This window comes from Theobroma cacao, chromosome 9 (genome assembly GCF_000208745.1).
Source record: "Theobroma cacao cultivar B97-61/B2 chromosome 9, Criollo_cocoa_genome_V2, whole genome shotgun sequence".
Taxonomy (NCBI): Eukaryota; Viridiplantae; Streptophyta; class Magnoliopsida; order Malvales; family Malvaceae; genus Theobroma; species Theobroma cacao.
Window position 1 is genome coordinate 15,815,842 of NC_030858.1, and position 16,497 is coordinate 15,832,338.

General features: G+C 29.4%; 2 protein-coding genes across 2 annotated transcripts in view; both read right to left on the bottom strand.

The window, feature by feature from the left end:
• LOC18589394 overlaps window positions 1–460 on the bottom strand; it is a 6,843-nt gene extending 6,383 nt beyond the window's left edge. Inside the window, exon 1 of the mRNA XM_018126836.1 lies at window positions 229–460. Within this exon, the coding sequence (XP_017982325.1) occupies window positions 229–459 (231 nt within the window). The 5' untranslated portion in view covers window position 460. The remainder of the gene's footprint in view (window positions 1–228) is intronic.
• LOC18589395 (putative clathrin assembly protein At5g57200) lies at window positions 10,370–16,497 on the bottom strand. Its single transcript, XM_007014351.2, has 15 exons — window positions 16,316–16,497; window positions 16,156–16,225; window positions 15,925–16,022; window positions 15,662–15,800; window positions 15,364–15,491; window positions 15,171–15,263; window positions 14,615–14,665; window positions 14,429–14,494; window positions 14,263–14,328; window positions 14,077–14,157; window positions 13,914–13,991; window positions 13,086–13,271; window positions 12,911–12,986; window positions 11,920–12,029; window positions 10,370–10,880 (listed from the first exon to the last, which is right to left on the bottom strand). Exons 1-15 carry the CDS (start codon window positions 16,403–16,405, stop codon window positions 10,494–10,496), a joined length of 1,719 nt encoding a protein of 572 aa, XP_007014413.2. The 5' UTR covers window positions 16,406–16,497; the 3' UTR covers window positions 10,370–10,493.

Below are 16,497 nucleotides of genomic sequence, written 5' to 3' on the forward strand. Positions count from 1 at the left end.
AAAATACCTTATTATGCCTCACTTGACTTCCAAATCGCCTTTTATCTCACAAATTCTCCTCCGATAAAATTATTATTATTTTATTATTATTTTCTCACTTGCGAAACATTTTATCCTAAACTACTCATTTCGTCTTTTATCACTTCTAAACATTTTAATTGAACTCAATTTGCATTCGATCAACTTTATTTATCACCATATCAAAGTATGGGGTATTTCAAGAGGGACCCAGAAGGAGGAGCCAGGGAGGAAAGGGAGCCAATCGGGGGTGGACTTGTGGACCATTATGGCGTGGAACATTTCCTCCATTTTGTTAATGGCGGATGCAGTTGAAGAAGAAGAGTCCAGGTCGATTTCAATCAGTTTGGCTTTTGATGAGAAGTGGCAAAGGAAGGAGGCGCAGTGGTGGTGAAGAATGGCGCCGCGGAGGGCAGCGCTTTTCGATAGCATTCTAGCCATAGTTTTTTTTTTTTTTTGGAGGAAGTAGTACTGTACGACTTACTGCCAGGCCTACTATTTAGCAGTAGGGGGCTGTCCTCTCAGATTTTATGATCCCTTGGGTTTTAAACTTTTACTAATAAAAATCTTAATTTTCTCTCATTAAATTCGAATAAAAGTGTTATACGTTTTATACTTGAGAAAATAAAATATCTAAGATAATTAACGTGAAGAATTATTTACTTAATTATAAGGTGAAATAATTGGATGATTATTCATTCATGTTATGATAACTCTTTATACAATCTCAAATGTCGGGCGATGCAAATCCGAATAAAATTTGATTTCTGCGTTATCTCTAGTACCATTTTAAAAATCACTAAAATAAAAACGATTTAAATTATTAGCTAAATAATAGTCCAAAAATATTTTTATCCACCAGTAAATATTACTAATAATCTTTTTATTCCTTTCCATAAAAGTTACGTTAAAGTTTTCCTTGGTTGCAACTTTAGTAGGTTTACTTTTAATTTTTTATTATATAATATACAAGTAGACACTTAGGTCCAGCTTGGTAATGCGTGTTTACTAATTTTTTATTTTTATTTGTAAAATTATAGTAACATTAAAAAAAACGTATTTGATAACCTTGGCTTTGCTCTTTTTTTTCTTGAAAATGTTTTTGAAATTCGTGGAAAAAAAAAAGCACAAACACAAAAAGATGTTTTACGTCTTTTGTTTTCGTTTTCAAAACAAAAAATGCGTTGAACTATCTCATCCCCAATTATACCTATCTCTTCCAACGATCAAACCCTAAATCCTTTTTTATTTTTTTGTCTAATACGTTTACTTTTCCACCTTATATGAGTTTCTTCGTATCTGATCCACCTTGGGCGAGTTTCTTTTTTCTTTTCTTATTTTTTACTTTTTGATTTATTTTATCTTTTGGATTTAATTTATTATTTCTGGAAATGTTGGGTGCCTAGATAAAACAGTGCTTTTTTTTCATGTCATTTTCTTTGTGACTTATGATAGCTATATTCACGTTTCCCTGTTAAGTCTTAGCATTTAAGACAAAAGACGAAATTAGAAATTTTGTACAGAAAAAGTATTAGCTACAAGGGAGCCTTGATAAAAATGTTTTTGAGACTTGAGAGAGATTAAAGTATTGTTAACAATTTCCATGTTAGTCATATGGTCAAACTAAGCTAGGAAGCAACAATCTATGCCAAATATGGGGATTTATATTATTTGTTCATTTTTATTCTAAGTTGTATTTTGATAGCTAGCTTTGGACTAGCTTTTGCCTCTATTTTTTCCCTTGTCAAAGTTGTGTGTAGCTTTTACATCTAGTACTTTAGATGAAATTGTTTGAATTGATTGAATTTGCTTTGCCAATGATAACATGTATTATTATAATGTAGATGGCTAGTATAGACCATGGTAGTGTTGGAGATGATGTTATCGAGATTGCACCAACTAACAAGACGAATTGTGTGCCTCGGCCTGATAAATCATTTTCAATTTTTATTAATCTAATGCATGATGAAGTGTTAGAAAGAAATAGGCCCACTACGACATTCTCAAAAGAGAGTTGGAAATTTCGTAAGGATGAAATACAAAAGCAAACTGGCTAACATTATATGCATGAGCAAGTTAAAAATGTTAATTTTGAAAGTCATTGTTCTAATTGTCACTTTTTTCTTTGAATATTATGTCGTAGGTTGCATTCTTACCTTTTGGTGCAAGTTTTGAACTTGGTAAAACAATTACAGGAATAGTATTTTGCATATTGGATTATTTATATAGCTTAATTGTTTTTTTATTTTGCCATATTTTTTTTAAGTTAGTATATAACAAAAACAAATATATGATATTACCAAATATGTTTTCATGTTTTTATTTTTAAAAGTTTCTTGTAACAAGAATATTACCAAACGTATTTTATTTTGGTTTTTTTAAGGAAAAAACGGAGACATTGCTTCTATTTTTATTCAGGAAAAAAAAAACAAAATAGCTTAGTTTACCAAATGCTACTTTAATTTGTTTCATCTCTATATACATTAATATCAATATTATTTCACGTAAAATATTATGAAATTCAACTGAATTTATTTGATTCATCAATTTTTTTTAGTGATAAATACATGTATCCCACACTGAAAGAATCAAGTTCAAATACCCTTTCTATTGATTAAAAAAATTTAATAATACAATGCATCTATACGAGATTAAAATATCTCTTCGATAAGATACGAAATTAGGATATAATTTATATTAAAAATAAATTTTACGAAAATGTACAACAATAAAATTCCCAATGGGATAGATTGGATCAAGTTCAAAACGACTCATTGCCATATGTGTATATTTTTTATATTTTTTATTGGTGTTATATATACTAGGTGGTTGACCTGCCTTGCCACAAGTAATTAAATTTATGAAAATTATTTACAATATAAAAGAAAAATTGTGAAATTAATTTGAAAAGATATTTTAATATTTATAAATTAACATATATATTATTTTGAAATGTAGTCTTTGTTTATAAGTTGAAATACAAAGGCTACCATATAATGGTGGTGGGGAGAGATAATATTATTTTGGGCGCCTTGCAGAAAATAAACAAAGTTTAGAAGAACAGATCCGGGTTGTATATTGGGTTATCAAAACCTCCCTACACAATAAGCCTTCCCACGCAATCACATCACATACCAAGCAAGTGAAAGGCAAATGTCTATAGAACAAATAAAAACAGAAGAACCTATACATTGATCCATGAAGCTAACTATGCATAAAGAAAAATAATTGCTTAGCTATATCAGAAGATTGGCAACAAAGCCAAAAAGGTACCAAAGGAGTTATTATGTAAAGCCCGACCTTATAAAATACTTGTCATGACATACATGTGATGGATAGCATGTTTGCATGCTAGAAAAGTCTCGAAGAATTTACAAAAGTCGGTATTGTACCTAGAGGTACAACAAAGTTGATTTAAGCCTTGAACTAGATCAAATAGAGATTTTAGGGTGAAATTAAAAATTTTAAAGTTTCAGAATGACTTAGAATGGTGATTCAGGGTTCGATGATCAATTTAGAGTCAAACCAAAAATTTCACTATTTATGGGTAAAATGGTAATTTTACCACTCGAGGACAAAATGAGAAAAAATTTGAAGGATTTTGATCATATATGACTTATTGGAGTATGATTTGAGGTTGAGAAGTGAAAAATTTGTAATCCCGATATTTTTCTGAGCAAAGGGTAAAATGGTAATTTTGCCACTCCATGGGCAAAATTGTAATTTTACACACCCAACACTTGTCCAGCACATGAATTTTACCCAATATTATCATGGATAATTGAAGAAATTTATATGGTGGAGAGAGAAAGCTTAATAGTTAAGAAATGGCACATTGACCAATGGTAAGGTGACATTTGGCAAAATCTCATCTATTAATTATTTGGCTTATAAATTAACACAAATCAGCCCATTTTCTCCTTATTATGGCCGGCCATAGCAAGAACAAAGAGAGGAAAAGAAGAACAATAACCCTAAGTGGGAAAATTCAAGAGAAAATTGGTGGATTTCAAGTAATCAAAGGTAAAATTTCTTAATTTTGATTTGTGATCTACCTTTCCCATGCATTTCTCCTTATTTTTCATGGTTAGATTTCATGTTTTCATGGTGAATTCATGGCTGGTCAAAATGGGTATGGAGAGAGAAAGATGTTAGATTGATTTGATTTTAAGTTATGTTAGTGTTTTTAGTTAGTTTAGCATATTTAGAAACAAAATAACAATAAAAGAATTCATTTTCCCCATCAACCATCAATGGCTGAATTTCCTAGGGAGGATATTGTGGTTGAAATTGATGATATTTCATGATATTTTAGTAATATTTGATGTTTGGTGAGACTAGAAATTAAATGGAAAATTTTGGTGTGAAAATCTGAATTTTTGCTCAACGTATAGACAAGTGTGATTATTGACCCGTGATTGATAAATTGAATCTCATTCACAGTCACTGAGGTAATTTCGGTATAATTGGAGTGTAGATAGTGAGAAGAATTGATTTGGAGTTAAATTGAAGATTTTAGCCAATTAGACCGTGTATAATGTGATTTAAGTCGAATATCACATTTAAGCGATTAATCGGACATTTTGCATTCCATATCATGCATTAGTAGCCTAAATTAGTTTAATTTCAATTTAGGACCAATGTAGTAAGTTTCTCAATTTTGTACTGTGTCAAGGTGGTGAACCCTCTAACAAGGGTAAAGAGATTGAATAGGAGTATATCGAACTCCTAGTACTGTGAGTAACCTTATCATCATTTTAATTATCTAAAGTATGTTTTTATTTGGTTTTGGTGAAATTTTATGAAAATGAGTTAAATGGCTAATTTTAGGTTTTATAAACAAAAATGAGTTTAAATAAAAAGATTTTATAAATTGTTTTGAAAACTGAATGATGATTTTGAAAATAGAGTAATTGGAGACCACTAATATGTTGTAATTTTAAGACTGAACTGATGGCTTATGTTATTGTGTTGGCATGACTAGCTGGACTGTGTTTTATGAATTGTATGAATTGTTTTATTTTACCTTTGCAGGCTGGGTAGTAATATATCAGCCCTGTCATGCTGTCAAAATTTTATTGTATGATGGGTTTAGCTTACTGCAGTGGGCAGGTTTCTGTGGACCAGCCTATTAGAGGGGCACGGTAAACCCCGTTATATCTTATCTCAGTATGAGAGGTGCTGGTGGATAACTCCTGAGACTAACACTGTTAGAGTTCACTTCACGCTAAACCACCACGTGAGGGTGAACTCAGCCAACGCCAAGGAACGGCTATGTTTTTAAAATAAAAATATGATTTATTCGAAATATGAATTTTTAACAGTCTTGACGGACTCGGTTTGGGATAGCCTTCGGCCAAGGTATCCCTGATAACTGAGTATGATAATGGTTTCTGGCACGAGCCAAGCTTTTAAAATACTCATAAGCCATGTTAATGTTTTTAAATGAAATGAATATTTATGTTCTGAAAAACATATTTGGAAGAAATATTTTAATAGTCTCCTTTTACTCACCTTTAGATATTTTAAATGATATTTGTTTACTCACTGGGATTATATAATCTCACCACACTCCTTTCCACCCCTTTCAGGCTCAGGATAGTCGGTAGATAGCTCATTTCATCGAGGATTACAATTGGACTAGCATCCTCAAAATATGTAGGTTCATTTCTTTAGATACTCTTAGTCATTCGTGGGCCCACGTGTCACTATAAATAAAATTTTATACTTTGGTTATCTGTATTACAGCATGTATGAATCTATTTTGCTTTTACGCTGTAAAAATTATTAACACAGTGTTTTAAAAATATTGTTTTATTAGAAAATTAAATATTTTATTCTAATAGTCATATTTTCATTTTAAATGAATGTTTTAGACATTCAAATTTATTTTTGATTTCGAATTATGTGTTTTGTACTTATATATTACAATTCAGCCGGTTTCGAAATTTTCAGGGAAAAATGATCAAAATACCCCAGTGAGATAAAAATTATTATTTTGTTTGTTTTAAGTTGGAAATAGTTTAAAATCTTTTAGAACGTGGTATTTGGTAATAGTTACTCATCAAGGAAATGAGAAGCTGATATTAAAGCCTTGCGGGATTCCGGTTGACATTTTGGGTAATGAGTGTCGATTGGGACGTCGCGACGGTTGTCACGGGCTCGAGGGGAGTACTAGGTCGTGACAATTTTATTGGTATCAGAGCTTTTGGTTTTAAAGATCAGAGATTTTGGTTTTAAAAGCTTTGAATTTTAAAGTTTTTGGTTTTAAAGTTGTTTTAAGAAATTCACACTGACACTGCATGGCCCCGAGTTAAGTTAGGTTTGATATAATAGAATACGTGCATCTGCATATAGACTTTGGAGTTGTTTAGACTCGTTCTGTTTCTTCTTATAGATCTTATGGGAGCATAAGTCATAGATAGGGAGCAATATGAACTCCTGTTCCTAGTAATCCACTTCTTTGTTAATGTCATGCAAAGGTCATAAGTAGGGTCGTTGTCCGGGTTTGAGATGCCACCCGTGATATGCATGTCCCAACAATTTGCATTAACTGATGATCCATAATTGGTACATCATATAGATTTTCAAAATCAAAATCATATGTTTCAGCAGTGTACTCATAATAGATTGAACTTTGACTGTTCAAATCATCATGAACAATTGCACTACTAACAATTTCAATGACATTGCTATTTGTTAGTACAAAACCTTGCTCCATACTGAAGAACAAAGGTTGATTGTCAACAAAAGGGACATCATAAAGTTCATCACAGTAACCATGACTAGTTTAAAGACTAAGTAGTTTTTTTACATCTTGTTCTTCTTTTCAAACCTTCGTTTGACATTTTATTCGTATAATATATAGTTTATGTAAATTAGAATAAAAAGAATTATATAATGATATCTATTAACAATGTAAAACACCAATTGTAGAAAATGAATTGGTATAAACTAAACTTATCATGTGAAAAAAAACTATTAATACTTTTGTTTAATGTAATTGTTTCCTACTGTTCAATGTTCAATTAACAATATTAAACCATCTAATTGTTTTTTTTTTCTATTTTATTAACCAAGCTATAGAAACTAGGTTTATTGTTAATATCAAAAGTGACTTAAATGGGAAAAAACTAGCCTTGTATGGAACTAACACTATTTAATGTTCTGCTATCTTATTTCTACACGTTAATAATTTATCTTGTATGCTTTTGCAGAGAAGCAAAATTATAAATGAACCAAGCAATGAACTAAAATTCTCCCAAATAGATTTGTATAAAGATAACAAAACAATAATAGAATAAAAAAGAAAAGTTAAATTATTCAAAGAAAACAACACATCATAAAAATAGAAGAACACCCAATAAATACTTTAAAGTCACACCTCACAAACTATATTCAACTGCAAACAGTTCAATAATTCACGAATACAACTCAGTAACTGTCAACAATAACTCAAACAAACTACAAGAATAAAAGAGGACATTAAATCAACTAATACAAATTTGAAAACCTTTAAAGCAACTTTAAGAACACAACAGGATATTAAAGTAAAAAAATAACAAAGATTTAACACCCAAATTTTCATGTATAGAATACAACCAACACAAATATTATATCATACAAATCATAAACCCAAAACCCAAAACCAAGAAATATGAGCATAAGCCTGATATTTAACATCTAGAAACATAAAAGCAAAATCCAACCAAGAAATATATGAACATGAAAAAATTATATCATGCAAATCCTAAAGCCAAAGCCCTAAACCAAGAAATATGAACGTGAGCATGAGCATGATTTTTAACATCTAGAAGCATAAAAGCAAAATTTAACCAAGAAATATATGAACATGAAGAAATTATATCATAGAAATCCTAAACCCAAAACCAAGAAATATGAACATGAGTCCGATATTTTAACATCCATAAGCATAAAAGCAAAATCAATTAAACTAAAGAAACAAAACATTTTATTACTGTTTCTATAACTCTAAAAATGGAACAGAGTACTAAAATAAAAAAAAAATAACTACAATTATTTTAAAAAAACCGAAAAAATATAATGTGTAGACCTCAAAAGATCAACAACAAAACAATAAAAAATAACAATTAACATTGAACCACTAAAGGACAAAATAAAAAAAAATAGGGAACAAACAATAACAATCATAAAAAAAATTACAACCTAGTAAACAAATGAACAAAGAAAACGAACAAGAAAAAAAGAAAGAACCACAATATACTAAAGAGTATTGTAGACAAAAAGAAATACGAAATACTCAAGAGTGTTGTAGAATGTAAATGACTAGACATTTTGTTCCCTTGGTGGGAGAACAACAGAAGTTACTACACATATGCCAGGGAAGGCAAATAATCGGACAATGGGGTCCCTTACATCGAAATACTTATCAGAAACCAACCAAAAACTAATAAATTAATCTAGAAGCAACCCACAATCCTTTTTTTTTTCTTTTGTCTTTCCATTTCAAAACAACGTAGTTTTGCTTTTTTTAACCAAACCATAAAACCATTGATTCTACAACCCTCCTTTCCTAGCAACGTTAACAGCCAACCCCTTCTCGTCACACATTTGTTCCTACGTCTCTTTCTCTTCTTCCCTTTTCTTTTTTTCTTCCCTAGAAACAACCGTTCATCCCACCTCCCCTTTAAAAATCAACACCTCTTATAACAATCACTCTGCTATCTCTCCAAAAATTGACCACTCATCTCCTTTAACCTTCCAACACCTATGAAATCAACCATTCTATCGACTAAACTGGGGAAAAAGATAATGGTGAGAGAACTAAAATGGTAAAAGCAAAATGACAACTTTGCTACCAACCCAAGAACCAAAAAAACAAAAAACAATACAAACCAAGTGAGAGCAAACGACAAAAAGAAAAACGACATCATTCTCTTCCCTAGGGAAAAACCCTAAGCCATGTTCTCAAAACGATGTCGTTTTGAAGGAAACACGAAAAGAACAAAAAAAGATAACCCAAGCAATCAAAACAACATCATTTTGATAAACTGAAGTAAAAAAAAAAAAATCTTGTAGACCTTCAAATTTGAATGACACTTGGATGGCCAATTGAAGCCAATTGAAACAGTACCAATGGGCGCTACGTTTATATATACTAATATATATATATATATATATATATATATATATATATATTCACACATATATATTTGATTTTTTTAAAAAAAGTACATATATTTGATATTTTGGTTGGTGATTAACATAGATATTATTTGTCCCAAAATTATATTTGTTTACATTTTTAAACTTTCAAATTATGCTAACTTGCACTCCTTTTCTAAAATATGTTGATATTAGTCTAAATAATTTTCAATTACCATTCATAATTGCTTTAACTTAATTTCTTGTTTTGTTGCAATGTGCAGGTCAAGATCCCACAATAATTTAAAATTAAAAAGGTTGCCACCATTTTTTTTTTTGTTTAGGTGTGAGGCCATCTAATTGAATTTATTTTTTCTAATAAAATTTTAAGTTTGACTTAGGTCTATTAAAAAAGTTAGGTTCAGGTTTATGAAACAAAATTAAATTTATAATATCCTAAGTCGATAGAACTGCTAAAGTAGTATAAAAGTATAGCAATTTCCATATATAATAACTTGAATACTACTAGCACATGACAATATTTTCGTAGACACTTAAGTGAACTATTGAATTAAATTCTCATTATGGGTAATGTTCAACAAATTTCTTCTTGTAAGAAGTGTTCATATGTTATTTTCAAGTATTTTCATACGTCAATATATAAAACCCATTACTTACTTCATAAGTAAGGAGTATAACATGTATTAGTATGTCGTTTTTATCAACATTCAGTCTTGACAAAGTATCAAATAGGAAGAATTTAAGAACAAGTTTTGATGAAATAAGAATTTCATAATTACAACTTTTCGTAATTCCTTTTGCAAGGCATATTCACTCCATGGAGTTTACCTTATAAGTTAATATCAATATGTAAGTGCAAGAATTTAATAGATAAAATTGTATCAATACAACCAATTCAATTAACTTGTAGGGTATACATCTACAGTATCACTTGATTGATATTAATTATAACTGGGAATTTTTAAAACTTTGGTACTTTTATAGAAAAATATATTTTACCTTAAAAAATATTAAAATTAGATATTATAATTTGGATAATTTAGGGCTAAGGATGAGTTATACTTATATATACATATATATATATATATATATATATATATGATATAACAAGTCAATCACTAAAAGTGTGTAAAATTATTAGTTGAATGTTTAAAACACATTAATTGATTAGTTAAAAAACAAGAAAGTAAACAATAGCATGAGGTACGAAAAGGACAAACTTTTATATTTTATTGAGTGAAAAAATAAGTAAAATTAATTTCAGAATAAACAAATGATTCCTCTTCTTGAAAGAATTTTAAAAAAATAAATTAAAATTGAAATAACATTTAAAGTAGTGCATGATTTCCTTGTTGTGATGTTGAAGCTGGTGGGAGGTTAAAAAATGGGTCTCCAAATGGATTTTGGATCTGCTGTTGAAGATATTGAGGCTGTTGAGGATAGTGAGATTGGTATTGGTAAGGTACCATCATCATTTGCTGCTGTTGTTGTTGTACCATCATTTGCTCTTGTAATAAAGCCATTTGTACATTGGTTGGGGGAGCAATGTTGTTAGACAACATAAATGGATCATGCTGCTGCTGGAATGGGTTTGGCACAGCCATCCCTTCATATCCATATCCATATCCATATCCTGCATTAGTCAATTGAATCTGTCTCCTAGCAGCTTCATCTTCATACAAGCTATCAAGTAATAACTTGTCGAATCCACCCGCCTATCCAAAAACCAATTCTTTATCATCACTAAATGGATTAATCTCAGCAATAACTATCAAATTTGGTACTACATTATGGCTCCATGTTAAAATTTGTCATTATATTTCAATTGTATCAGTCCATGTACTTTTTCTTGACATGGAATTTCACACTAAATCTCTCTCCTCCCTTCACAATTGTGATGGAAAAATTGTGATTTACCATCTTAAAAGTTTTGCTTCTCCAATATTTTTTAAAACTGTATAAACAAAATATTTCACGCACAATTGATTTTTTCCTCAAAAATCAATCAAAATAAAATTGAATGCAATTAAAAATAATGACAAAATTCAAAATGAAGTAGTAATACTAATTTATCTCATATTGTCATAATAGTATATGAAAAAATGACATAATATTTGGAAAAACTCCTTGAATTATTTTAAAAATTTTAATAAGTTTTGAATTTTTTATTACATTCAATCAAATCCATATATTTTTATTTTGAGTCAAGTATATCTTTATAACTAACAATTGACTAATTATTATCAGTTAAAACACTACTTATCATTTTATATTCACATGACGTTAACATGACAATGACGTAAAAGATGAAAATACCATATGATTATGTCATCATGCCATATCAACATGACACGTTATCATCTATTATCACATGTAAGTATACTACATCAATATCACGTGATATAAAATGATAAGTGACATTTTGATTAATAGCAGTTAGTCAATCATTTATAAGCTTTATTTGACTCAAAATAAAAATATAAGAGATTAATTGAATGTAAGAAAAAAAATAAGAATTTATTTAAATTCAATTTCTTAAATAATAAAAGATTTATTTTTAATTATTATAGCAAAGAAGATTCACATTCAAAATTAATAGACTAGCTACATTGCAAGTTTAACACTTCAAATTAAGAAAAGTAAGCATAGCAATTCAACCAACATAAAAATATTATACCCTAAAGTACAAAAACTTTTAACTAAGCTTTTTTCCTGTAAAAATAAGTAAACTAATATTGAGTAGGAAAAACTAACCAATTTGCTTTCTACCACAGGAGCTGTATGGCTGCTTGGTGTAGTAACAAGTGCCAGCTCCCATCCCGTACCACCAATTTCACTTATACCATGATTTCTTGAATCAGTGCCTTCAAGAATATATATATATATAAATATATATATATATATAATACAATTATTGAATTTTAAGTATTAAATAACATATTCAAAGAAGCAAACGATCAAAAGTTAATTGAACAAGGTGGCAAAAGGGTCGTGAAAGTAACAAATTTAACATTTAAAAATGTCATAATAAATCAAGAAATGATGATATTTTTATGTTTCTATATGAGACATTTTTACTTACTATCTCTAAAATTAATTGCAAATCTTATTCTATTTCATAAATTTTAATTAAATAACGTTTTCTTGTGAGAATATATATTACATGAGGAAATAACATTTACAAGCAAATAATTTTCGGTATATATCAAATAGTATGAAAGAAATTAATAAACCAATCAAACAAAATAACATTAAATTGGACTAAATTCATAGATAATGAGACTTGAACTTGAACACTAAAGGTGCCATTTGCTTTTAATTATAATATATATAGTTAAAAGGAGTGAAGCTAAATGGTCGGCAGGTCCATCACCGCCCTTAACTTATTAAAATTTTACTTTAGGATAAGGCTTCACAACATATGAAAGAATTAAATAATTTTTCTAAAGATTCATAACATTGGCCCTCTTAAGTAATATATTTGTACGTTTGTGTTTATTTTTAGCTCAACAATTATTTATTAGCATGGATTTTAAAGACAATACTAATAATAAGTAAGCACTAATGCACTCAATTTTTAACACATTAAGGAATTTGTTTGCCTTTTGTTTCTATCAACCAACGAAAGAATTTGGCATAATTAGTTTGTTACCAATTTTTGTTGTAACCAATTGCTTCATCTGTTAGTAAAAGAAAACACAATTACAGCTACCTGAATCACCATACTTTACTGTATATCACATACCTGGTGGGACTATTGCAAGAGCCAATGCATTGCTTTCCTCTAGTTCTAAAGCCCTTGGATTTATTTCATTTAGACCCTGGACAAATTAAGAAGAATTTATTTGATGAAAAACTCACCCAACCCAGTAGCGTTAAGGAGATTGAAAAATATTATATTATATACATATAAAACTTACCAACAAATCTCCTGTATTTTCAGTCGATATAAGTGGTTGAGGTTCCTCCAGTTCCTCCCTAGGTTGTGGTTCCTCTTCTTGATCAATTAATGATTTAGGCTCAGGCTCCTCAACTTTATCTTCTTGCTTTTCTGTTTTTACAGGTTCATCTGGTGCTGAAGGTGATTGCTCTCTCTCTTCATATTCCTACATTATAAAAACAAACACAAATAAAATGCAACAAATTTATTATTTACAATTAAGGAGCATTGATGCTGGATAGATGTTGTTGTGAGTCTTCTGTATGTTTCGTTTATGAGACTCTCAAACATTTGTATTCTTGCTGTGAATTAATGACATACATAAATTTCAAAAAAAATAAAAATAATAATGATCAAAACTCAAAAAAATACTATTTTAGCTAAAAATTCTATCTAAAACTCTTCCAACTATTTTCAATTCAAACCAAATAATATATAACTTTTAAAAAGTAGAAAATGCTTAAAAATAATTCATAAATTCCAATTAATGACCAAGACAACAAACACACTAAAATAATCTATTAATTGGGCCTTTAACTTCTGGCAAACTAATAATCCCCCATAAAAGTTCAAGTAAATTAAACAATATTAACAACAAGCAAATTGAGCATATTGAAGTCTACAACATCATTTTTTTAAATTACCAATGAGGCATCCACAATTTTAGTATAATTATTTGATGAATAAAATAAATATCTCGTTAAGAGATTAATTTTAAATGCAGTTTAGAATGATAATTTAAGATTAATTTCACAGAAAATTCCAAAGAGAAGAGATATAATAATATAGAGTAATTAAGTCCTCTCACCAGTCTATTTTGGACAGAGCCTGTTTGTGGAGCTTCTTTGATATATTCTTCCATTGTTGCAAGAAATGATGGTGGTGGCTGCTCAATGCAAGGAAGAAAAAAACTGTAAGGCCCTATTCTTGGGAATTTATTAATTCTTTCAATTTTCACTTAAAGAAAGAACCTGTCTTAATGTTGGAAACAGAAAGTTCCTAGCAAGATCCAATCCTTTGCAATATTCATAAAATTCAGCAAGATTTTCAGCCTGGATGGTAAAAAAAGAAAAAAGTTATACAAAAATAAATAATTAATAATTAATTTAATATACAGTTCTACAGACAAAGAATAGTAGCAATATTAATTTATCAACCTGTTGACCAGCTCTTTTGTACATATTAAGAGCTTTGACTGCATCATGTCTTGACATATCAAAGAACTGTAAAAAAGAAATGAAATTTCTCATAAAATAATGAAATAGAAACTAATAAACTATGATTTTGATGTTTATTTTTTATTTCAATGTCATGATAACCTACCATATCCACAAGATTGATAATTCCATCATTGATAGCACAATAGATCTTGAAACTCTCTTTTAATACCTACATGAATAACAATATAAAAAGTTAAAAATTTCAAACAAGAAATATAGAACAATAAAAAGATTTACAATATATATATATATATGGGTGTGTATATGTATGTATATAATTAATGCATACCAAAGCTAAGGCGTATTGGACAAGATAATTGCTGTAAGCTGCTCCTTCAGGCTGCAAAATGTAAATAATATACAAAATACCAACTTAAAAATAATAAAAAAGGTGCAAATATTTTGGAAATAAAATATTTAAACAGTAAGACTTTGAAAATTTTCTACTAAGAGGCTTTAGATTCAAATTTTTAGAAGAAAAATGTGAAGCTTATGTCATGAGAGCAGGTTGATTCCATTTTTTCTATCTCAAATTGAATGTCTATATTTTATTAGACACGAAAACTAATAAATATATTTTGACTTTGATGTTTTAATATTATTTTTTTAAAAATTCTTTTATGACATTTATAAATCTTATTTTTAATGTAAATTTTTTTAATTATTAAAAATTAATAAGTAAAATAAACAGTTTTGAGACAGTAGGAAAGGTGGACACTCAATTTAAGATGGTGGAAATATTTCGTAACTCAAAACCTAATTTCACATGTACAATAACAATAATAATACCCCCACAATTATTTAAAATGTAAAATCTAATTGTAGGTGATAAATTCAAGAAATACCTCACAACCGACAAGACGATAAAGAAGTTGTTGTAATGCAGGCAATTGATCCAATAATTCATTACTAGCCAAAAGCCTTGTTCTACTATGTGCCTGTAAGAATTTAGAACATAGGGTTATGGGATTAAATTATATTAATTACGGCTAGCATCTTTCATTAAGAAAATTAAGGGAAAAGAAAAAAAAAAAAAACCTTGCTTGTCCCGGGCGATGACTTTGTCAAGCGTTCTGCTTCAATATCGTATTTTAACACTCTAAAGCATTCAAGTCGTTCCTCTAAAAACAGTGCATATGTCCTAACCCATGCAGAGCAGTCCCATGCTGTAAATAAAGTAATAATAAATTAAAAAATGCTAATACCTTTTTCCAAAGGAAAATTATTATTTAGAGAGTTACGTACTTCAAATACAAGTAATTCTATAAACTTGTTTGTGGAATTAAAAAATTCTTTTATCCCCGTGTAAATAGTTATTCAAAAGGGGCATACATACCAAGAGGGCTTGAATCATCTTTAAAATTTGATATTTGGAGAATATGTCCTCTGTGTGAGTAGTTTAGAAGCTCTTCTCTAAATGTAGGATCACCTTCTCTTAATGTTCTGTGAATAACTATTAGAATCTTTATGGCCACCTGTTGAGATTGACGTGGACAAATTTTCAAACAATGTTTAAATAACAAGATACACTTGCAATAAATTGAGCATTAAAACCAAAAACTTGGAAAGGAAATGAATAAGGAAGAAATTTTTTTTTACAATCCAACTTCGGGTCTTGGATAATCTCTTTGCTAAAGCATGAATGCAATATGCCACATCTGCTCGTGGACGAACAACTGATGTCGCAGAAAATATTTCTGTCAAAATAGAGGGAAAAAAAAAACAAATCAAAAAGAGAATTAATCCAACACAAATTAACTCAGGTGCAAGAGCCATTATTCAATTTGCATAGATCTCACATTCATACAACGAAAACAAATGGGAACTTACTTCGAACATGGCGTTCTTTTGGAGGACATTCAACATGGTTGGTGGCTTTTACAATGGCAATGTCTAAATCCTGCAATCAAACATTTTAGGAACCCAAATTAATTAGAAAAATAGGAACCATATAATTAATCATTCCCAGCAAAGGGAAAAATAATAATACCTTGAATTCACTATTGACCTTTGCAAGGCCAACCTTGGTTGAGTCCTTGAGAGCCCCATAAGCCTTTCTAAAGCTCTTAAATGTTCCCATCTCTGTATTCTCTTCTTCTTCTTCCTATTTCTTCTGTATGGATGTGGTATAATCTTTTGTCAGAAAAAGATTGATGAAACCATGAGTTCTTG